Source organism: Aspergillus caelatus (genome assembly GCF_009193585.1).
Source record: "Aspergillus caelatus strain CBS 763.97 unplaced genomic scaffold BDV27scaffold_89, whole genome shotgun sequence".
NCBI classification, from domain to species: Eukaryota; Fungi; Ascomycota; class Eurotiomycetes; order Eurotiales; family Aspergillaceae; genus Aspergillus; species Aspergillus caelatus.
In genome coordinates, this window is record NW_022475352.1 from 54,930 (window position 1) to 76,511 (window position 21,582).

At 49.7% G+C, this 21,582-nt stretch overlaps 8 protein-coding genes across 8 annotated transcripts; 6 read left to right on the forward strand and 2 right to left on the reverse strand.

Moving 5' to 3' along the window:
- Nucleotides 1-1,697: 1,697 nt before the first annotated feature.
- On the forward strand, nucleotides 1,698-3,189 carry BDV27DRAFT_128381 (TIM-barrel enzyme family protein). Its single transcript, XM_032066961.1, has 3 exons — nucleotides 1,698-1,890; nucleotides 1,962-2,107; nucleotides 2,257-3,189. The coding sequence occupies exons 1-3, from the start codon at nucleotides 1,803-1,805 to the stop codon at nucleotides 2,860-2,862; spliced, it is 840 nt and encodes a 279-aa protein (XP_031927530.1). The 5' UTR covers nucleotides 1,698-1,802; the 3' UTR covers nucleotides 2,863-3,189.
- Nucleotides 3,190-3,662: 473 nt separating this feature from the next.
- BDV27DRAFT_113559 (beta-glucosidase) lies at nucleotides 3,663-6,514 on the forward strand. The gene is made up of 2 exons (XM_032064590.1): nucleotides 3,663-4,015; nucleotides 4,086-6,514. Exons 1-2 carry the CDS (start codon nucleotides 3,838-3,840, stop codon nucleotides 6,368-6,370), a joined length of 2,463 nt encoding a protein of 820 aa, XP_031927531.1. The 5' UTR covers nucleotides 3,663-3,837; the 3' UTR covers nucleotides 6,371-6,514.
- Nucleotides 6,515-7,063: 549 nt separating this feature from the next.
- BDV27DRAFT_172347 (SDR family NAD(P)-dependent oxidoreductase) lies at nucleotides 7,064-8,027 on the forward strand (the record flags this gene model as incomplete). Its single annotated transcript, XM_032075844.1, has 2 exons — nucleotides 7,064-7,115; nucleotides 7,162-8,027. The coding sequence occupies 2 exons, from the start codon at nucleotides 7,064-7,066 to the stop codon at nucleotides 8,025-8,027; spliced, it is 918 nt and encodes a 305-aa protein (XP_031927532.1).
- A 314-nt stretch (nucleotides 8,028-8,341) lies between these two features.
- On the forward strand, nucleotides 8,342-9,000 carry BDV27DRAFT_157827 (uncharacterized protein; the record flags this gene model as incomplete). The annotated part of the gene is made up of 2 exons (XM_032072585.1): nucleotides 8,342-8,589; nucleotides 8,664-9,000. The coding sequence occupies 2 exons, from the start codon at nucleotides 8,342-8,344 to the stop codon at nucleotides 8,998-9,000; spliced, it is 585 nt and encodes a 194-aa protein (XP_031927533.1).
- Nucleotides 9,001-9,278: 278 nt separating this feature from the next.
- BDV27DRAFT_113574 (C2H2-type zinc finger protein) lies at nucleotides 9,279-11,448 on the reverse strand. The gene is made up of 5 exons (XM_032064591.1): nucleotides 10,017-11,448; nucleotides 9,826-9,966; nucleotides 9,703-9,779; nucleotides 9,506-9,644; nucleotides 9,279-9,457 (listed from the first exon to the last, which is right to left on the reverse strand). The coding sequence occupies exons 1-4, from the start codon at nucleotides 11,314-11,316 to the stop codon at nucleotides 9,606-9,608; spliced, it is 1,557 nt and encodes a 518-aa protein (XP_031927534.1). The 5' UTR covers nucleotides 11,317-11,448; the 3' UTR covers nucleotides 9,279-9,457; nucleotides 9,506-9,605.
- Nucleotides 11,449-12,544: 1,096 nt separating this feature from the next.
- On the forward strand, nucleotides 12,545-13,492 carry BDV27DRAFT_128387 (uncharacterized protein). Its single transcript, XM_032066962.1, has 2 exons — nucleotides 12,545-13,029; nucleotides 13,107-13,492. The coding sequence occupies exons 1-2, from the start codon at nucleotides 12,799-12,801 to the stop codon at nucleotides 13,266-13,268; spliced, it is 393 nt and encodes a 130-aa protein (XP_031927535.1). The 5' UTR covers nucleotides 12,545-12,798; the 3' UTR covers nucleotides 13,269-13,492.
- Nucleotides 13,493-13,495: 3 nt separating this feature from the next.
- Nucleotides 13,496-17,551, reverse strand: BDV27DRAFT_113593 (DEAD/DEAH box RNA helicase). The gene is made up of 5 exons (XM_032064592.1): nucleotides 17,243-17,551; nucleotides 16,865-17,185; nucleotides 16,372-16,801; nucleotides 13,918-16,314; nucleotides 13,496-13,847 (listed from the first exon to the last, which is right to left on the reverse strand). The coding sequence occupies exons 1-5, from the start codon at nucleotides 17,384-17,386 to the stop codon at nucleotides 13,573-13,575; spliced, it is 3,567 nt and encodes a 1,188-aa protein (XP_031927536.1). The 5' UTR covers nucleotides 17,387-17,551; the 3' UTR covers nucleotides 13,496-13,572.
- A 173-nt stretch (nucleotides 17,552-17,724) lies between these two features.
- On the forward strand, nucleotides 17,725-19,512 carry BDV27DRAFT_128392 (HMG-box domain-containing protein). The gene is made up of 3 exons (XM_032066963.1): nucleotides 17,725-18,458; nucleotides 18,518-18,820; nucleotides 18,885-19,512. The coding sequence occupies exons 1-3, from the start codon at nucleotides 17,898-17,900 to the stop codon at nucleotides 18,984-18,986; spliced, it is 966 nt and encodes a 321-aa protein (XP_031927537.1). The 5' UTR covers nucleotides 17,725-17,897; the 3' UTR covers nucleotides 18,987-19,512.
- The last annotated feature ends 2,070 nt before the right edge of the window (nucleotides 19,513-21,582 follow it).

The following is a 21,582-nucleotide window of genomic DNA, read 5'->3' on the forward strand; positions in this document are numbered from 1 at the left end:
CTGCCGATAAAGAGGGGGGTTCTCCAGGCTGTTAAGGAGGTAAAACAGGTGATTGATGACATTGACAAGAAGTGTGTTCGAACGGGGGAGTAAATGAGGGTCGTTGGTTTGCGTGGGGGACCAAGGTTGAAAGGGTGTATTTAGTTATATTGTGGGATAAAGGTTCTGTTACAGGTCAAGGAGTATCTGTCGATTTATTAGTAGGTATCAAGCTTGTTCTGTTCCCAGCTTAAATATATACTTATTGTAGTGGGATTGCACTGAGAGGACGTGAGTTTTGACCCTCGGGATTTGACCTAGTACTAGCGATGTCCGCGCCAATTTACAATGGTATAGTTAGTACATCCAATCTTTAGTATTCTACTAGTAGGAAATTACAGAGGTTATGAACTGGTTTCGGACGGTCAGGGTGTTGGTGCCGGTTGTGGATGGGTTGGAGACGAATCTGGCGAGGAAGAGGAGGATCAGGGTTACAATGGGTAGGATTGTTGTGGTTGCTGAAAGGGAATCGGGAGAGGGAGGTGAAGGCTTGTGGTCCTTGCCCAGGCGATACTATTTTTTCGTTGTTTGTTAATGTTTTTTGTTTTGTCGGGAATGGGATGACGTACGCGCCGAGGATCATAGAGATGGTTGTACACTGTTTGGGGTTTTGTTAGTTTGGTCTGCTTTTATTTGGTGTTGAAAGGAAAATCAACAATGGAGATGGAGGAGGTGATGAGTTGGATCATGTGCGAGGCGACAGGTTGACAGTGACGCATTTCCGTCTCAGAACTTGTACAAAGAGTATGTACTGAGTAAAGGTTACAAAACTACTGTCGATAATAAAGTAGGGTAATGAAGTGGGGGGGGGGGTCAAGGGTAGATGAGTAAATGGTACTCATTGGTGATACGCATAGATCACCACAAATGACCCTTGGCTCCTTGACATCTATTTTGTTTGCCCCCTTGGTCTGTAGGGAATTTCTACTTGTGTTACAGGGTGAAAGGTGCCTAGTGAAGTTCTATCGGCTGGCCATTATAACATCAATGCATACCTCAGGCACCAAAATTAGCCCTAGACCTAGAAGGAACGGCTACCTCCTTTCGACAGCACACACATCTTACTACTGGGGAGATGAGTCTATTGAAGCGAGAGCTAGGGCCTTATATCTTATCCTAGTACTTGGGCAGTACATAGATATGATAACCTATGCCATAGGTAATCATGCCCCGCCGATTTGAGTTGCCATCGGGGTACAGTGTTGGGCAATTGTTCCCTCTGGGGTATTAAGTTCCAGCTTTTCTGGAGATTGGGAGTGTATGGATGGGAAAAGGTAATATCATGATATCTGTACGCTTTCGACTTCTGTCACCGGTATTTGTTGACAATAGCCCATGTTTACATTACTACACAAACGTTGCAGACTACGTAAATATATATCCCATAGAATAACCATCTATGACCAAAACTAGACCAAATTCAAATCCCAAAATAAAGTTACTAGACTGACCTTTATGCGATCAATAAAACAAGTCCTTCCTGAACAATATACGCTCTGTTTACAGGGTTCGTGATATACAGTACATAGCAGTGCAAAACATTGATAAGATAGCTTACAAAAAAAAAAAAAAAAATGACGTCGCAACAAAGGTGGGGTTGAAGAATGAGTTGTTCATTTAACGTCACAATCAGACCACATTTGATGTTCTTCTCCTCTTCCTCTCTAATAAACCAACATTGACCTACCTCACATACATACACCTCTAACCCAGAAAACAACATTATCAATCTCTGAAGAGTCAAGCCAGCTAAACCAAACAAAATGCCCCGCCCAACCACCCGCCAAGAAGTGCTCGACCGTCTCCGCAAAACCGTCGCGGACGGGAAGATCATCGTCGGTGCTGGTGCTGGTAATGGATTCCTCTGATTTTATAAGTAGAGTTGTGTATATTAGGAGTACGCTAACAGAGTAAAAATGCAGGAATTGGCTTAACTGCCAAATTCATCGAAAAGGGCGGCGCTGACCTCATCCTCGTGTATAACTCGGGCCGGTTCCGTATGGCCGGTCGAGGTTCGTTGGCGGGGATGATGCCCTATTCTGATGCTAATCAGGTCGTTGTTGAAATGGTAATATCCTACTTATTATATTATCTACGTTACATGTTCTATCGATATACTGTTACCTACGTACCTACCTTATTTCCAGTCTCAGCAATAAACTTTACACAATACCGACACCAATTTACAACCAAACTAACACCATCACTATTAAAAAGGCCTCCGAAGTTCTCCCTATCGTCGAAAACACCCCAGTACTAGCCGGCGTCTGCGGCACCGACCCCTTCCGTGACATGTGCACATTCCTCACCGAACTCCGCCGGCTCGGCTTCATCGGCGTCCAAAACTTCCCCACAGTAGGCCTCATCGACGGTAAGTTCCGCCAGAACCTCGAGGAAACCGGTATGGGTTACGACCGGGAGGTGGAGATGATTCGGATCGCGCACGAGATGGACCTCGTCACGACGCCGTACGCCTTTACTGTGGATGAAGGTGAGCGGATGGCGCGCGCCGGTGCGGACATCATCGTTGTCCATGTGGGGTTGACGACATCTGGAACCATTGGTGCACAGACAGCGCTATCCTTGGATGACTGTGTTACCGTGATCCAGGAGATTAGGGATGCGGTTGTAAAGATTAATCCGGATGTTATTGTGTTGTGTCATGGGGGGCCGTTGGCGGGACCTAAGGATGCGGAGTACGTATTGAAGAGGACGAAGGGGGTGCATGGGTTTTATGGCGCGAGTAGTATGGAGAGATTGCCGGTGGAGATGGCCATTCAGGAAAATGCCGAGGCGTTTAAGAAGTTGCAGGTTAATGTTTAGTATGTCTCTTTTCTTGTCTCCGGGTGATGCGAATTGTATGTAAGCCGCGCTGCAGGCAAGTTTACCGATCAAGCTGATGGATATTCCCCGTCTTGTCGGCGCGTCACCGGGCCATGCGTACGGGCTTCGGCTACGTTCGAAGCCTCCTAGATCGGACCCGATGGATGCCATCCTTGGGTCAGCAAGCCAATCGTGAATTGGCAAGGCTAAGCATTTATTGGCTCTCTACTTTCAGACATGATTATTGGAGGGTCAAGAGACAAGCACGACAAGCATTTTTGTACCTTCCTAACACGGTACTCTTTGGCGCTGCCCCGTGGAGTCCCGGATATAACGATGGGCAAATATGTGGAGGAAGAATGAGAAAGTGTGGGGTTGTTTACCCGAAGTTGTCCCGGTAAGGGCCAAAGCCTACGTCACGACACGAATATCTCTCTGCAGTTTCGCGATGAAAATTAGCTTTGAACAGCCGTTGATAATCAAAAGCTGCTTCTCTATGGCATGCAGCGATATCTATACTACGGAGAACACTAGACATGACGAACCGCTCGGCATACCGACTATGGGAAGCTCACCAGGGTTGAATCCGAATATCCTGTTGTGGTAACCGGTACGGCGGTGACTCTCCGAAAGTCATGCAATTTTTAGGTTCTTCTCTATCGGCCGGCAATAAAGCCGTCTTAACCGGACCACCTAGAGTGGGCTCGCTGCTCGGCTGAAGCCCGTAATAGTGAAGCTAACGAAGCCAGTCATTATTCATGACATCGCATTAGCCGCTAGTCATTCTTTGAAAGTCAATCATACTCGGCTCCCATCAATATACACCCCACGAGTGGATCTGCGAGCCCTCTGGGGCCCTCTGGGGTATCTCCGGGGTGGGATGCCCGAAGAAATGCCTCAAGTAAAGACATTTAAGAGAGAAGCCATGCCTTCCCGAGTCTTGACTGAATTGGAGAGCCTCGACATCCAGTCGTCATGTTGTCACCACAAGCTCTGTTCGGAGCGTTGGTACTGCTCTCTGCTCCTTCGGCGGTGGTAGCCGACACCTGCCAGGCACCGATTAACCACCCAGGAGAGCCTTTCAGCTATGTTCAGCCCCTTAACACCACTATCCTGACCCCTTATGGCAACTCTCCACCTGTCTTGCCTTCACGTAAGTAACCTCTATCCATTACATTCTCCGTAGGTTGGAGTTTGTGGACTTCTGATCTGACACTGAGCAGCAAACACTACCGGCAATGGTGGCTGGGAAACTGCTTTGGTGAAAGCCAAACGATGGGTGAACAAGCTTACGCTTGAAGAGAAGGCCTGGATGGCAACAGGCCAGCCTGGTCCCTGCGTTGGCAACGTTCTCCCTATCCCACGTCTCAACTTCAGTGGCATCTGCCTCCAAAACGGACCTCAATGCGTGCAGCAGGGAGATTACTCTAGTGTCTTCGTTAGCAGCGTTTCAGCCGCCGCAAGCTGGGACCGCAAGTTACTGTATGATAGAGCGTATGCATTGGCCGAGGAGCACAAAGCAAAGGGCTCCCATGTCATCTTGGGCCCCATCGGAGGACCTCTGGGCCGCAGTCCCTACGATGGTCGTACCTGGGAGGGCTTCGCTGCTGACCCTTACCTCACTGGTGTCTGCATGGAGGAGACTATCAACGGCATGCAAGATGCGGGTGTTCAGGCAAATGCAAAGCATTTCATTGCCAACGAGCAAGAGACGCAGCGCAACCCCACATATGCCCCGGATGCCAACGAGACTACCTATATCCAGGATTCAGTTTCTGCCAACATCGATGACCGTACGCTGCATGAGATCTATATGTGGCCGTTTGCAAACGCCGTTCGTGCCCGAGTTGCTAGTGCTATGTGCTCGTACAACCGTTTGAATGGTTCTCACTCGTGTCAGAACTCCTACCTTCTCAACCACCTTCTTAAGGGTGAGCTTGGCTTCCAGGGATATGTCATGTCTGACTGGGGTGCTACTCACAGTGGTGTGGCATCAATCGAGAGTGGAATGGACATGACCATGCCCGGAGGATTCACCCTTTATGGTGAGCTTTGGACGGAAGGGTCCTTTTTCGGCAAGAATCTCACCGAAGCTGTGCAAAACGGCACTGTTCCAATGTCCCGTCTGGATGACATGATCGTGCGCATCATGACTCCTTACTTCTGGCTTGGCCAGGAAAAGAATTACCCAAGCGTGGACGCTTCCGTCGGCCCTCTCAATGTAGATTCGGCCCCCGACACCTGGCTCTACGACTGGAAATTCACCGGTGCCACCAACCGTGACGTTCGGGCAAACCATAGTGTCATGATTCGCGAGCATGGAGGTCAGTCGACGGTACTGCTCAAGAACGAGCGCAACGCATTGCCCCTCCGCAAGCCCCGTAACATTGTGATCGCCGGAAACGATGCCGGCCCTCTCACGCAAGGTCCCAACCTTCATGCCGACTTCGAGTATGGTGTCCTCGCAGGCTCCTCTGGCTCTGGTTCCTGCAGGTTTTCGTACCTGTCAACACCGCTTGACGCTATCAATGCTCGGGCCCGCAAGGATGGCTCCCTGGTCCAGTCTTATCTGAACAACACCCTGCTCACCACGACGGCATTGACCTCCCCGCTGTGGATCCCCCAGCAACCCGACGTCTGCCTCGTGTTCCTCAAGTCCTTCTCCGCGGAAGGTGAAGACCGAACCTCGTTGGAATTCGACTGGAATGGCAATGCCGTCGTGGAGGCCGTTGCCACCCACTGCAACAACACCATTGTCATCACGAACTCGGGCGGCGCCAACGTCATGCCCTTCGCCGACCACCCCAACGTCACCGCTATCCTAGCTCAGCATTACGCCGGTGAAGAGACTGGAAATGCCATTGCTGACGTCCTCTACGGTGACGTGAACCCATCGGCCAAATTGCCGTATGTGATCGCATACAACGAGTCCGACTATAACGCCCCCTTGACCACCGCCGTGCAGACCAACGGTACCTACGACTGGCAGAGCTGGTTCGACGAAGAACTCGAAGTCGGCTACCGGTACTTTGACGCGCACAACATCTCCGTGCGCTACGAGTTCGGCTTCGGCTTGAGTTACACTACCTTTGACCTGAATGACCTCAAGGCAAAGGGCTCTGCCGCTGCCAATCTTACCGCTCTCCCGGCTAAGCGGCCCACCGAGCCAGGTGGTAACCCCGCCCTTTGGGAAACGGTCTACACCCTGGAGGCCGAAGTGTCCAACACCGGGGATGTTGCTGGATACGCTGTACCCCAGCTGTACGTTCAATTCCCTACTTCCGCGCCCGCTGGTACCCCGCCAAGCCAACTTCGTGGTTTCGACAAGATCTGGCTTGAGGCTGGTGAGAAGAAGACGGTCAAGTTTGGCTTGATGCGCCGTGATGTCAGTTACTGGGATGTTGTTGCCCAGGACTGGCGTATTCCTGCTGGAGCTTTCACCTTTAAGGCTGGGTTTAGCAGCCGTGATTTCCGCGCGAACAGTGTTGCGACGCTGGTTAAGGCATGATTATGATTATGACGTTATGGGTTTTGAATCGACTTTTTAAGAGGCCTTAAAAGGTACTTGGGATGAGTTGTAGAAGAGTTAATGAGAAGAGGTATCAAGTCGACCTCTTTTTGCAGGTGTAGATAGAATATTCGCAGGCTTTTAGAGCCAATTGTATCTATTGATACTCCTATCCAAATGAGAGCAATCCTATTATTGATACATATCTGTTTAAACAACGTACCACACTAGCATCCTAGAACATATTTTTCACCTGCATGGACTTCATCGCTGGATTCCACCGTTACTTCAATTCTCAATCGGACGGTAGCAGTGCTATGATGGTGGGATGGTGGGATGGTGACAATGTTAATGAAGATAAGATAAAGGATGGATGTACCACCGGAACCCAAAAGGGTAATTTTCCGTAGGTGGAGATGAAGAATATCCATGAGATCCACAGAAACCCTTCAATGACCCATTGCGCGGGCAAATCGGTAGGAAGCGGTTAAATAGATTTGTATTTAAACGGCGCAGTATTGGGTATGCGATCTAGACTATATAAACCAGTCTTGTCGTTCCTGGCGCGTGATCAGAGTATTCAGAATTTGTATCTATAACCTATAACTGTGGGAACTTCCGTCTACATCCTCAAGTCCCTGTACAGTACATACTTACCCTCTACATTAACCTCCATAAAAACGCCTCCACAAAATGTCCAGACCCCTAGAAGGCAAATTCGGTATCATCACCGGCGGTTCGCGGGGTAAGTCCAACTCCATTCCCTACAGCCCACCCATTCCCCCACCAAGCAACTCAATTAACACACAAACCCCCAGGAATCGGTGAAGCGATAGCCCGCAACCTCGCCTCAAAAGGCTGCTCTCTACTCCTAAACTATACTTCCGCGAGTTCCCAATCGCGGACCGAAAACCTCTGCACCGAGCTCGCAAGCCAACACTCCATAAAATGTCTCTGTGTGCAAGCCGACCTCCTCCACACCGAAGAAGCAGTAACCACAATCCTCAACAGCGCTAAGGAAAACTTCGCCTCCGAGACGACAGGAGCCCTTCAAGTCGACATTCTAATCAACAACGCAGGCGTGAGCCAGGACCGCTTCCTCAACGACGAGGAAAAGGGCCCTATGGACCGCGAGTACTTCAATTGGCACTATACCATTAACGTGCTTGCGCCATTGCTGCTAACGCAGGCTGTTGCGCCGTTCTTGCCTACCGATCGCAGTGGGCGCATTGTTAATATCTCCAGTGTGTCGAGCAGTATTGGATTTACGGGCCAGACGGTGTATGGAGGTACTAAGGCGGCGTTGGAAGCGATGACGCGGACGTGGGCTAGGGAGTTGGCGGATCGGGCTACAGTTAATTCGGTGAATCCGGGGCCGGTTATTGGGGATATGTATTTTGCTACTGGGGAGGCGTTTTGGCAGCAGATGCAGGGATGGCTGGATAATACGCCGTTGAGTAAGGTTGTGGACGGGGATGAGAAGATGAAGAGCTTGACGGATGAGCAACGGTATTTGATTAAGGAGAAGATGGGGGGCAGACGGCCGGCTTTTACTAGTGAGATTGCGGGGGTGGTGGGGATGTTGTGTACCCAGGATGGGTTCTGGTGTACGGGCAGTGTGGTGTGTGCTAATGGGGGCATGAAAATGGGTCTCTGATTTATTTTATATGTTTTCTTTCTTTCTTTCTTTTTTTTTTTTTAATAAATATGAGCAATTGGTATAGAATTAGTGTTTTTCTTTAGTTTGGACTGTGTATGGATGTTACTTGAGAAAAGTAGGGCAAAGGAATGCACATGAATACATTAGTCAAGTACCGACGTCATCCCTCGGACATTTTAATCACCCCATTTATCTCCAACTCTCCTACTCCGGACTTTTAACTTCCAATTCAACCATTCCCATCTACTCAATTCCATCTCAACAACAAAAATTCAAGCCCTTCAACTGAGAAAAGCAAGAAAATATCAACCATGCCTCCCCTGCGTACAACCTCCCTCCGCCTCCTGCGTCCCTCCCGGGCCATCACCGCAACCCCCATCCGCAACCTCCGACCACTATCAACATGTCTTCCAAAACATACCTCACCAGGCATGCTCATAACAACCAAACCCGTTTTTCTATCTAGTCCCCAATTCGCGACTCAAACAAGGTGGAGATCAACCCAAACCTCCAGCGGCAAAAGCCAAGCCGACTTAATGGTCGAAGAACTCCAAGAACTGTATATCCCCTTCCCTAAGCCCCCGAATCCCTATCTCCATATTTAAGTGAACATCTTACTAATTGGAACAAAAGCTACGAAACTGCTAAAGACGAGTTCGAAATCGCAACCGACAGCACAAACGGCACGACCATCTACGCGGCCTCGGACCGGGAGTCGGCGCGCGACGCATTGGATCAGCTGAGCGCGGTGTTTGCGCTCTATACGACCGAGATGCCCTCGTATGAGGAGTCGCATCAGCCGCAGCAGACACAGCCGGATGATTCCGGGAGTCAGATTGTGTCGACGTATTTTGATCCGGGGGATATTGCGCCTGAGGTCCGCCAGGAGGTTAAGAGGAGGGTTGGGCAGCGGGTGAGGGAGTTGGCGAATGCGGTGGAGGCGTTGGAGGAGAGGGCTAAGGATGATTAATTATTGGTTTAGTCTGTGAGTTTAAATGCGGGGGTAATGGATAATGGATTGTTGGGCATTGGTTGACGACGGTATCATGATATTGCATTGTTGCCATTATTCCGTGGTGTGATGCTGTTTATCTGCTGACATAGCAAACTTATACTATACATGACTTGTAAAATAGACGAATCGTCATCAGACAGCTCGTTAATCATCATATATCCAACCTAGGTATCTCTTTTTTGTGTTCTGCGAATAGTCCTGCATGTAATGTAAATCCGACCACTAGATATATATTCCAACTCCGGTCGCGCCATTCCCGTGTCGACAGTAGGTTGTAAAGTAGGTATAATAGGGCCTGAGAACTCCAAACTCTAAACGATGGGGAAAGAGAGTGTAAACTGTTCTGAAACGGGGGACATCACGGTCGAACTGTCGTGTTTGTGGGTTGATCTCATATGTCGCTTCAGTTGGTCTGGCATGGTCAGCATGGGGAACGCCAGTAGATGTCGTAGGCACTCACCAGGTCGAGTAAAGCTCTTGGTACATCCTGGGTAAATGCATTTGTGTTTCCGTTCACCATGTGCTGTATCTATTAGCATCGCAGCTGGCAAAAAGATGGACTACAATATACTTAAGCGGTGGCTAGACATGTTTGATGACTGCACGAATTACGTTAGCATTGTCTGGCCTCAAGTAATGGATAAGCTAGGCACTCACATCACCGGTCTGAAAGTTACATCCAGGAAAGGTACATTTGAAGGGTTTCTCTCCGGTGTGCGTCCGTGAATGGGTTTCTATTCGGTCAGCACGAGTCATCGCACACCATATGATTGCACATACTCAGTTCACTACTGTCCGTGAAAGCTTTCCCGCATTCAGAGCACTTGTAGGGCTTCTCCCCCCGATGGCTTCGTTCATGCCGTTCCAACGTTGCCTGTCGAGCGAAAAATTTGCCACAGACGGAGCATTTAAAATTTTTGTCTTCCCTGTGTGTCAGTTTCTGTCCGTGATAAGGACGGGTGAGGACTTACAGTTGCTATGGGTCAGGAAATGGCCTTGTAACTTTGACTTCTGCGAGAATGGTTCATCCGGACGGTGGCAGCCCTCCCAGCAGCAGTAGTATCCGGTACCCTTGGCGCCATTGATGGTTGACATGTGTTGCGCGATCAAATGCTCCTGAAGAGTACAGGAATCAGAGAATTGTGCACCGCAAATAGTCTTGACGCCACTTGACGTGGTAGTCCACTTGCAAATATGCACTTCGTTCTCGGTCGGAGTAACCGGGCTCGTCAGCACCGACGGTGTCCCGCCCTCCAGAGGTGGAGGGCTATCTCCCGGGCTAGATATCAACTGCGAGCTCACGCTGGAGCGGGACTGGCGGGAGTATGGTGAATAATGTCCGTACGGGTGCACATGAGCATGCGCATGCGTGCGACAGCGGTGGTGCGTGCGACAAGGGCCCCTCGAGGGGTTACTGTGGATATGTACCGGGCTTTTCATGAGGTCGTTAAGATTAACATTAGGCGGGATATGGAAACAGGCGAATGAATTAGAACCAGTGTCAGGATTCGGTTTGTTAACATGGTCGCAGTTCGTGTTTTCGTGTACATGAAAGTTTTGACAGGCAGAAAGGTCGGGACACATTCCTAGCATGTGGAATACATCTGCCGGATTAACACCGTTCTGAACCGGGAACGGCTGGTGCATCATGTTGCCGTGAGCGTCTTTAGAGGAGTCATGGAAATGAAAATGAGGGAAACTGTGCGAGTGGCAATGGGCGACTGGGATCGAATGCTGAGGGAAGAGGGAGTCCATAGAGGGCTGAGGAGCCACCATCTCCGAAGTTACATTACCCGTTGTTTTGGGCAGTTGATCTCCTTGCGATTGTCCAACTGTACATGCCGAAAGTAACTCGTTGGATTCCAGATTAATGGGGCCTGCTAGCCCTAAAAGAGACTCCAAGGTATGGTCTGCAACAGTTGCATCGTTACCATTATTACCAAAGCAGTGTTCATCAAAGCAAAGGGTCTCGGCGTTCTCGCAATGCGTATCGTCACAGCCATCATTGCAGTGGGTGTCAGTGCATACGGTGTCATCGCACTCCACGAGCCCATCGCATACCGAAGGACAAGTGATGGAGCAGTCGTCCATGTCGCAGCAGGCGTCGTCGACATGGCAGTGGTCGAGCGAGGCGTCATGTCCCTCGCCTGAGCAATCCCACTGGGATGTTGCGGGGGCATCCGACTGGTTCTCCGATTCTTTCCCGTCTATGTGAAACGACTCCCATTGACACTCGAGGCAGTAATCGTCCTTTTTAGTGTGAGAAGCCATGGTGTACGGCAAACCCAACCGACGCCACTTGACGTCGGGACAGTCTCCTGGTATCCGGGAGAGAAATTAGACCGTTGGGTTTGAATCCAGGAACAAAGTTCACGAAGGGTCAAACGCAAGTGCCACCCGGAGAGAAGGTAAGAGAAGAGTGAGGCGGGGGGAGATCACTCGGCGATATGGGGTGTTTGTCCTTGAGCACATCAGACTTCGCAAGCGTTAGCCCACATCGCCACCACGCGATCGAGCAGACGGGTATACTACATACCAATAAGAAGGATCGCAATCTTTCCAGTTGCAGAAACCACGGGGATAATAACCGAGATTGTCAACCAGGCTCAACCAGCCATGCACAGTGCGTCACGATCGCCTGGAATGGCCGGTGCAATTGGAAGCGAAAAAACCTGACCGCCTGGGGCATGAGGGACCAGAGGGGGGCGAGGACCTTGGGAGCGTTCTGAGATGTATAAAATGAAGTGATCTTCAGTATAGAGTTATGATTCGCTTTGCGGTGATTCTATCACACATAAGTTTCAGTCACCAAATCCAGACAACGGTTGAGGACCTTGGGAGAAGTGGAAAGCGGCCTGTGAGTACCTTGCGGGTTAGGGCGTCATTGCCCGCCTTGCCTCGGCGAATGAGCGTGCCCAGATTTGTGAAGTCCCCTTTTATCTCGGTACCAAGTTTTTCAGGCATTCAAAAAGGTTTTTTGCTGTATGTGTTCAGAGTAGGATTAACTAGTAGTCTGTGACTGCCTCATTGGGTCACGGGTGAGGCGGGTGGGAAGGAAAAAAAAAAATAAAAGAAAAAAGGAAAACTGTAAATTCTCAAAAGGCAGATTACCTGTGGAATCAGGCTGTTTCATTTCCCACTTCCCCTGGCACCACTTTTTTCCCAGAGCGGAACCCACTGATGTTCGTCGATGGCCCTACGAATCGCCCTATAACCATGGATCCGGTCGAACAGAGATAGGCTGTGTGTACATGAGCCCGTAATAGTAGTAGAAGACATATTGTCAGCAAAGAATACTCCTCATCCCAATAATAATTTTTGTAGTATTGTTTCCATTCAATGGATATGGGAAGACTGAGCGCAATACGGAATACTTCCATCCTTACTCCGTAGTACTAGAGGAATAAATGCGAATGCGATGCGGGCCCCAAACCACGTGCACCCGCCGTTCTTACTCCAGATCGTCATTCCGAACGGTAGGCTACAACCTAATGAACTTCTTATCTCCGTACAATCTTCAATCTCAACGACTCCATCAACCTTCAATCGCAGTACTCCACAACTAAATCTACCCAATCTGACATATCAATCATATCAATCGAGTCTCCCAGCCCTGTCGGAACCCGTCACGCAGTGAGACACATACACTGCATATGGCCGATCACCACCGCTAAACCCAATCAATCCTTCCCGTCCTCCAGTGGCCTCACCTCACTAATCCACCAACCTCAAGAACAAAACCAAACCAGAAGAATGGGAAACATTTGCTCCCGCTCTAAAAACGAGCCCGAGGCCTTTTCCAGCCCCGGTCGCGTCCTGGGCTCCGCCAATGCTCCCCCCGGAGAAACAGGGAAATCCAGCTCCGGTCCACGCGCCCCGCTCCCCGCAAAGGCCAGTACGGGGAGGACCCTGGGCGGCGCGGGGGCTCCAGGGGCCGGCGCGGATACAGCTGATGCGCGGACGAATGCGGCGATTGCAGCGCAGGTGAGTTACTTCGTTCTTTCCCAGGAGATCTGTATGGTGTCGCTATGCAAGGTGGTGTGCTAATGCGGGATGTTTAGAAACGGGCTGAATCTACTACGGCGGGCAACAAGGGCACATTAGGTTCAAAGTTGGCAGCTCAAAAGGCCCAGACACACGCACAGACGTTGGGTGAGGCTAGTCGGGATGAAAGGGCTGCTAGGGATGCGGATAATGCTGCTGAGGCTAGAAGATGGCAGTGATGGATGTACAGTTTATTCGGTTGAAGGTTGAAGCTTGATTCTGGGCCTGGGATCGCCGGTGTCCCTTTTTTTATTTTTTTTTTATTTTTTTTCTTCATTCTTCGGTTGGAGTTTGGCAGTTAGTCAGCGTTTGGGTTGAGTACAGTGATCTTTAGCGCGTCGTGACTTTATTGTGGGCACCGGTACAGAGTACCCGTTGAGGAATTTGACTATGATACCCAAGCTCCTAAGAGTGCGATTCGTTCCACAAGAATAAGATTCTGTATGTTCGAGATATGATACAGCTACATGTAAGCGCTGATACTTAAAGCACATTATAACGTCCACCGACCGGAGCCCTCGCGTCACTATCGGCAGCAGCGATGGTTCCCTCCTTGAGTAACCGCATCAACTCGCGCATGGCGTTCGTCACAGACAACTCAGTTTCACCCTCAACAAGGATATACAGCTTGGGGTTCTCTCCAGGACCTGGCTCCTTGCCAGTGGCATAGAAACTGCCTTTCGTGGTAATGGATGTTCCTGTAGCTTCGAGAATCTTGGCCACATTAGTCCGGTTGGTGACTGCCCACCGAGCTTTCTCTGTTGTGAGACCGTGTTAGTAGCCGAATCAGAATCGACGATAAAAATCAACAGCAGGGGGTAAGCTTACGGGGGAAGTCATTGATCTCAAGCGTAGCATGGAAAGCTCCGGCATCAGGCCCACGGTTATCGATGGGCACTCCAGACCTCATCACGCCAGCACGGCTCAGACGAGCGTGAATATCAGCAACAGCCGAACCCACCTTGTCCAGTGGGTTCTTCGTACCACTGGCATCCTTTTCAGTCTTGTGCACGGTGATCTTGCCATCCAAATCAATGCCCTTAGGAACGCCAGGTAGGCTTGGCGCAGCGGCGGATTGAACCGATGAGAGAGCCTTGTTGAACCGTTCCTCGGCCTGTTCATTCTTCTCATCCTTTTCTTCCTCTTCTTCGCCTTCGTCGCCAGTCTTGTAGGTCTTGCGCTCACGCATACGAGCAGCATCTCGCTCCTGATCAAGGCGCTCCAGACCCTTTCCACCAAACCCAGACGCACTAGCCTTTTCTTTGCCTGCTTTGACCTTCTCTAAGAAGGAGTCAACCATCTTCTGCACAGGCTCCGGCACAGACTGTCCACTCTGCTTCAACGCCTTAGCAATATCAACGGAGTACCGCTCCTGGTCTTCTGTCAGGAACGTAACCGCCGTACCAGTATTACCAGCTCGGCCAGTTCGTCCAGCACGGTGGACATAGTCTTCGAGATGGTTCGGCGCATCATAGTTCACCACGAGTTTGAGTTGTTTCACATCCAAGCCACGAGCCGCAACGGACGTGGCAATCAAAACCGGGAAAATACCTGCTTTGAAGTCTTCGATGGTGGAGTCACGGTCAATCTGATCCTTACCTCCGTGAATGGACATGCAGGGATAACCCTTACGCATCAACTCACGAAGTAGTGTATCGGCGCCCTCCTGACGTTCAACGAAGATTAACGCCCGTGCGTCTTCGTTTTCGTCGCTAGAGTACAGATTACCTAGAAGCTCAAGAAGCCGGATAAACTTTTTGTCCTCATCCCGAACTTCTACTATTTGTGTGATCTCAGGCGCAACAACGCTTCTACCGCCAACCACGATTTCAACGGGCTTGCTCAGGGTCTTACGAGCCAAGGCCTCCATGTTCCGCGGGAAGGTAGCGGAGAACAAGACAGTCTGCTTATCAGGTCGGACGTTGGCCAAGATCTTCATGACTTGAGGCTCAAATCCCATATCGAACATGCGATCAGCTTCGTCCAAAACGACATATGTGACCCTGCGTAAGTTTGTAACTCTGCCAGCATTTGCTGCTAGCAAATCGATCATACGTCCAGGTGTGCAGACAATAATCTCTGCGCCACGCTTTAGGTCAGCAATTTGGTCTTTGATGGGAGCGCCACCATACGCGCAAACCGCACGAAGATTCAAAGCTTTCAAGAACGGTTTACAATCTTTATGAATCTGTGTTGCCAGTTCACGAGTCGGTGTCATTATAAGACCAACAGGACCTTCCATATTGTCCAACGGCCTCTGATCCTTAATATGCCGAAACATAGGGATCAAAAATGCAATCGTTTTACCCGAACCAGTCTTCGCTACACCAATCACATCACGGCCGGACATGATCGCTGGAATGGCTTGCGCTTGGATCGAAGTGGGTGCAGTATAGCCTAGTCTATCGATCACGTCCAAGGTTTGCACACCCAAACCACACTGAGACCATTTCGACACTGGCCTAGGAACCTCCACACCACGGACTTTAATGCCGTCAAGTTCCAATCGCAGACTAGCAGCCTCTTCCTCGGACATCGCTGCCAAATCAGAAGGCTCGGTGTAAAACTTCTTGCGAAAAGGTTCGTATTCCACCTTCTTGTGATCAACAGTTGGGATATCCTTCTTCTTTTTGGCCTTGTTAGCAATAGCAAGGAAATCATCTGCATCGCCGTCACCGACAGCGGTCATGTCCATATCATTCTCGTCTCCAAAGAGAGCCTCAGGCTGCTGTGCTTTGGCTTTCGCGAACTTGGCGCCAACCTTTTTTTTGGGAGGGGCAGACTCTGCTAATTCAGACATGAAGGCATCCAGGGGATCTACTTCTTCCTCTTCTTGTGCGTCCACTTCCATGTCGTCCGGCGCTTTTTGGTTCGATGCATCACTCATCTGGACGTCGCCATTTGATTGAGAATCACGAGCCTCATTCTGCAGTCGCTCCTCTCTTCTCTCTGCAGCCGCTCGAGCCGCCGCCGCATTTTCCTCCTCGGTGCCACCATCCTGCATGTCAACGTCATCGTCATCGTCATCGTCTTCTACTGTCACATCTTCTTCCTTATTAGTGTCCTTGGCGTCATCTAACGGAGGTGTTGGTAATCTCTCCAACTTCCGCCGAGTAGATTCTTCTTCGCCAAAGCCTAGGGTCTTCGTCGCTGACGCTTTCTCGGTATCTGTGGCCTGCTTGGCTCCCAAACCAAAACTACCCACGTTTCCCTTTACTTTCAGAGCTGCAAATGTCATGTTAGTGCGACCTAATTTAGAATGAGCAGAAGGCTGAGACGTACATGAAGCTTTGCTTGGAGTAGCAGAAGGTTTGTTAGCTTGAACCTGAGTCTTTGTAGAAGGGAAGGTAGCAGATGTCTTAGCGGGCGGCGGAACAGCAATATCATCCCCCAGTACAGACTTTACAGCTGGCGCCGGTGCGGCACTCTTTGCAATCGCCTTCGGGTCAAACTTTCCGGCATACGCAGCTGGGGCAGCGTCAACAGGAGTCGCAGGAGACTGGGGAGACCCAACAGCCGGTGATAAACCTGACTTTCTGTCGATCTCATCCAGGATGCTTCTTGCCCCACCGGCTGCGGCGGCTTCTCGTTGTTTGCGTTCCTTCTCAGCGGCTTGCTTTTGCTTCCATGCTTCGAGCTTGGCCAGTCTTTCGGCTCGCTTTTCGTCTTCTGTCGGACCAGTGTTGGCCGCTGGCGTCGAAGGCTTCGATGTCTGTGAGATAATACGGTCAATGAGTACCCGACTATAGAATCGAAGGAGACCATATGCGCTTACCTCTCGAGACCTGGGAACGGAATCTCTGGTCCGCTCCCGGCTATCATCCCGTCTAGACTTGTGCTTCAAGTCAGCAGAATCATCTGTCCGTCTCCGAGCCCTGTCGCGGGAGTCATCTCGCCTGCTTCGAAAGTCTCTATCGCGACTTCTGCGACGGTAATCCCGATCATCATCTCTATCTCTCGACCGACGTCGATCGCGGGAACGATCCCGTCGACTTGGTCTATACGTATCTTCATCACGGTAATCGGCGCGTCTGTCTAGCGAGCGGTCACGTCTACGATATGAATCACGGTCGCGTTCACGGTCACGGTATCGCTTCTGAAAGTAGATATTAGAGAAAGATCCGCATAAGGCTGGGGCATCCGATTGACATACCTCAGGGCTGCGAGATCTTCGGTAGCTCCGCCCATCGTCTCGCCTACTCCTCTCATAGCGATCATCATCTCTGCGACTCCGTCTGGACGAAGAATATGTGCTGCCTACAGGTGATGGTGAGCGAGTATCCCCGTGGCGAGCCATTGTTGCAGGCCAGCGATGAGTGAGTATTACTGAAGCTCAAAGGAATTCGAGTACGCGAAGTAAATATCAGAGCAATTATTACCCTTCCATTAAAAGCAAGGCTCTGTTGTTATAGAATCAGTAAAGGTCGTATTAAGCACGGTGGCGAGGTTTGGCGGCTTCCGAAGCGCGGAGATACGGTTCTCAATCTATTCTTTTTTCAGTTGTACCTTATCCTGGGCTGGCAACCCGAAGGACCGTCCTATCTATCACGTGATGTCGCAGCTTCATAGCTTCGATCACGTGTGTATGCCTTCCTATTTCGGTCTACCCCCAAACGACCAGTGAGTGACGCGATCCCAACCGCCCGCATTCGTCTTAGAGCTCTTGCAGCTAAGGTCCCTGCAGCAGAAGCTCCTAGTTCTACTAATCTTAGAGCTCGGCCTCTCCTGTCTTTGTTTAATAGCACTTACGTGCTACATTGTTGGTTCCCTTTCCAATTGCAGTTAGTTTGCTCGCATTGTTTTGGACCATGCCTTTGAATCTAGCTCGCCGTGGAGGAGGCCTCCTCCGAAACCTGCATCTTAGCGATGCGTTCTCTCGTCCTATCCGTGTCGCTGTTGCCCAGAGCCATGTGAGACGCATTTCTTTGATTACGCGCGGTCAGAGTTTGCGCCCAATTTCCAGGGTACTTCCGTCCACCAGCGTGTTCTCGCAACGCCTACTTAAGACCTATGCGACCACAAGTGATAGCAAGAGCGAGAAGGCAAACCCGACCAAATCCACCAAGGGCGGGACCAAGAAAACCAAAAAAGCCAAGAAGAGCTCGACAACGAAGCCCAAACCCAAGCCGAAACCAAGAAAGCAATTGACTGAGAAGCAAAAGGAGGCCAAGAAGGCAAGGGAACTCAGGGATCAAATTAAGGCCCTCAAGGCTACTGCGCTGGAGGCACCAAAGAAACTTCCGGAGCGTGTGTCTAACTTGATTATTATCGAAAAGCTTCAAGAAACAATGAAGACTCACAAGACCCCGCAAGAGGCATTTAAAGCTGCTAGTGAGCTTACCAAGACAATCAGTGAGGAAGAGCGAGAGGTTCGTCTGGTACCCCAATGGATTGTGGCAGTGTATAAATTACTGACTAGATGTGACAGCGCCTCACCGCAGTCGCAGAGTCCAACAGAAACTCTAATGAATCTACATACGACCAATGGATCAAATCTCACACGCCACTTCAGATCAAAGAAGCGAATCTCGCACGAAACAAATTGACAAGGCTCACGAGCAAGAGGTATCCCCTTCTTCGGGATGAGCGATTGGTTAAGCGTCCTTCCTCTTCCTATGTCTTCTTCTACCTTGAACGCACTGGCCAGGGCGACTTCAAGCACATGGCCGTCAAGGACATTAGTGCACGGGTCGCAGAGGAGTGGAATGGCTTGACGGACTCGGAGAAAGAGGTACGCCTCCCCCGCGCCCTTCTGAAGACGATACACATATGTGGATGAAGCTAACATGGATCAGAAATACCACAAACTTCAACTCGCCGATACAGAACGTTATCTCCGCGAGTATCAAGAGGTATACGGCGAGGAGCCGCCAAAGACTCGAAAGTCCTCCGAGTAAGAGTTTATATAAGTAAAGCTTGTGAGCTTTTGCTTTGGTCCAAGGAACAACGGTGATTTTGAGTTTGGATGAGTGACTGAAGATGGCCGATTCTTCTTACAAATGACAAGTATTTTTCCTACCATCATCCTTCTTTCGTCTGTTTGCGTCTCAGGTGTTCAAGGGTTTATCTCGATCAATTGGTTGCTTGTATTCTAAATAGGCTGTGATGTGCTGAGTTCAAGTGTCGCTACCAATGTCATTATACCACGAATTGCAGGCCAGTTCTAATTTATGCTCGTACACTGCGGGGCTTTTTCAAGCCGTGACCTCTTCGCTCTAGTCAGCTCATCAATAGAGTTGAGGCTGTATATCGTAGTAGATAATGGGACTTCTGTAATTCAAAAACTAAGACAAGTACAAGAAGACGGTGGTGTTGCACAGACAGGACTGTTCCTGGTGTTGTATTCAATTCTGCATATGCAGTGATAACGGAGGTTTCGATACTCCCTGGTTACTTGCATCTATCATCATGCTGCTCGGTAACACAGCAGATCATTTACGACGGATCACTGCAGTAGATGGCATGGTTGCAATAGACACGGTGGTCCTTTAGCCGATATGCAAGTGGGTTTATCTCCGGTCCATATGGGGTCTAGACGACCTGGATTACGATAGGTAACAACTATTCGGTGTGCATTGTTGGGGCTGCAGTCGGGTATAGTTGGAAGATATATAATCTGCATTCCACGGGCTTCTACCCCATCTGTTTACTGAATCGGGAAGGGGATGGGCCCTACTAATTTGTTTCAAAGAGACTCTCACAGACAGATACCGTGAGTCATAGAGGTATTGCATGAATTATGTGCCAGAGAGATGCATAACACCGGGGATGTTCATGAGTCACTCACAGGCAACGGGCATGAGGGACATGATGTACATGTACCGTACGTACTATGACGCTGCCAAGGGGGACAAAACCACTTTCCCCGAAAAGGGAATGCGGTAATGCACCGTTTCCCGACGAGGACTAAGGCATCAATCTACGGATACGGCTAGCGTCCTCTGTCATGGGATTCTTCTCAGTATCGGAAATGAGTATGGAGTCAGGCACTGGGGCGAAGCGCGATAGCCTGCAGTAGAGTTTTGACAACTGTCAATACTAAAAGAAGGAACAACGGATCAACTTGCCCTAGAACCGACAATCCTTCATCAGGAGACGTAAGACGAAAATGGGGGGAAATGGCTCCATCGAGAACGAGGGTTCTCATAGGCTCACGGTGGATCTTCGCCTTCGATGCGGTGAAGAACACCGATAGCGGTAGAATCTTTCCTTCGAAGTACCTCAACGCTTTTCTCCTCGTTACCCGAGGTTCTCGCTGCTTTTCGAAGGATGTATCGAGAGGGTCTCCTGCTGCCCGAAGACTCTTTGGCTCCATAATTGTGCAGTGGTTGTTTCACAGGTGAGCGAGTATTAGTAAATCTCCTCCATTGTTTTGATTGTTGGTCCCTGGTTGTTGCCTCGCGGCCTGAGTCAAATTTATTCACGTTTAGCCATTTTAGTAGTAAGGTAGTTGAATAGTTAGGTAGTTAGTCCTCTAGTCTCTCTTAACTAGCCCTTCAATGCGAGGTCATAAAACACTTGGTTTCTTTTTAGAGAATATCCCAGTTTCTTTGCCGCAGAACATTATTGGGATTTCTATATACTCCCTTCAATCTACATTATTTAACGGAACCAATCATTCAATTGGTATAACAGTTCCCAGGGGATAAGGTAGTAGAGTACCCAGTTCCTGTACAATCCTCCAACCTTCCCCGAGGTGAACCACGGAACCGATCATCTCTACTTTTAGCTTCCTTGGACCGGAACACTAGGGACTGATCTGTTGTTCCCTTGGGAACCCCACTTTAATGGGACAACAAACGCTCTATCCGAAGGTATGTAAGTACGATGCAATGAGAGTGACTCGATCTGCTAACGTACATATCCTACTGACCATTAAGGCATAAAGAAAACATATATACCTAATCTAGATCGCACTCGAGTGTCAGTGCTTTCACCACCATTTGTTGTTCGTCGTACACCAGTATCCTTGATACCCGCCGAGAAGGAGGGGTGGAATCTTTATCGATAGGACCGTCGACTCACATCCCCAGTCTCTGCGCGCAATCCCATCGCGTGTGTAAGTGGCCTGTGCCTGCGTGACTTCTCACCTTGCATCTTTTCTCCATTGCTCCTGTTCAACCAGCTGGTCTATGACCGAAAATAATTGCTAATTTTAATGCACCAAATTCAGTTAGAGACTTTGTCTTAACCACTTTGACTCGATGTGGTTGGTTCATACGCCCAGCCACCGTTTTACTATCTGACCCGTCGGGGATCAAAGATACTATCGCATACAATTCTTCCGTACCACGCAGATCATCGCGCAGCACAAATTATTATTTCAAGGTAAGAAAGTATAATCTTAAAATTAACAGAAAATCTTTTTTCCTTTTGCGCAACCGCCGCTGACTTGCTGATGTATGTACCAAAACTACTAGTTCACATTCCTAGCTGTCCATCGCATACCCATCCGCCCAATCCTATCTGTTCTCCAGGGACCGATTTTCAGCA

Bases quoted from the DNA above. Each gene is read 5' to 3' on its own strand.
- BDV27DRAFT_128381 (XM_032066961.1), top strand. From the start codon at position 1,803: ATGCCCCGCCCAACCACCCGCCAAGAAGTGCTCGACCGTCTCCGCAAA. The intron at 1,891-1,961 runs GTAATGGATTCC...GTAAAAATGCAG, and splicing joins CATCGTCGGTGCTGGTGCTG to GAATTGGCTTAACTGCCAAA. The intron at 2,108-2,256 runs GTAATATCCTAC...ACTATTAAAAAG, and splicing joins ATCAGGTCGTTGTTGAAATG to GCCTCCGAAGTTCTCCCTAT.
- BDV27DRAFT_113559 (XM_032064590.1), top strand. From the start codon at position 3,838: ATGTTGTCACCACAAGCTCTGTTCGGAGCGTTGGTACTGCTCTCTGCT. The intron at 4,016-4,085 runs GTAAGTAACCTC...GACACTGAGCAG, and splicing joins TCCACCTGTCTTGCCTTCAC to CAAACACTACCGGCAATGGT.
- BDV27DRAFT_113574 (XM_032064591.1), bottom strand. From the start codon at position 11,316: ATGGCTTCTCACACTAAAAAGGACGATTACTGCCTCGAGTGTCAATGG. The intron at 9,967-10,016 runs GTAAGTCCTCAC...CACACAGGGAAG, and splicing joins TTTCCTGACCCATAGCAACT to ACAAAAATTTTAAATGCTCC. The intron at 9,780-9,825 runs GTATGTGCAATC...CTGACCGAATAG, and splicing joins CACGGACAGTAGTGAACTGA to AAACCCATTCACGGACGCAC.
- BDV27DRAFT_128392 (XM_032066963.1), top strand. From the start codon at position 17,898: ATGCCTTTGAATCTAGCTCGCCGTGGAGGAGGCCTCCTCCGAAACCTG. The intron at 18,459-18,517 runs GTTCGTCTGGTA...TAGATGTGACAG, and splicing joins TCAGTGAGGAAGAGCGAGAG to CGCCTCACCGCAGTCGCAGA. The intron at 18,821-18,884 runs GTACGCCTCCCC...AACATGGATCAG, and splicing joins TGACGGACTCGGAGAAAGAG to AAATACCACAAACTTCAACT.
- BDV27DRAFT_113593 (XM_032064592.1), bottom strand. From the start codon at position 17,386: ATGGCTCGCCACGGGGATACTCGCTCACCATCACCTGTAGGCAGCACA. The intron at 17,186-17,242 runs GTATGTCAATCG...ATCTACTTTCAG, and splicing joins GAAGATCTCGCAGCCCTGAG to AAGCGATACCGTGACCGTGA. The intron at 16,802-16,864 runs GTAAGCGCATAT...ATTATCTCACAG, and splicing joins CCGTTCCCAGGTCTCGAGAG to ACATCGAAGCCTTCGACGCC.
- BDV27DRAFT_128387 (XM_032066962.1), top strand. From the start codon at position 12,799: ATGGGAAACATTTGCTCCCGCTCTAAAAACGAGCCCGAGGCCTTTTCC. The intron at 13,030-13,106 runs GTGAGTTACTTC...CGGGATGTTTAG, and splicing joins ATGCGGCGATTGCAGCGCAG to AAACGGGCTGAATCTACTAC.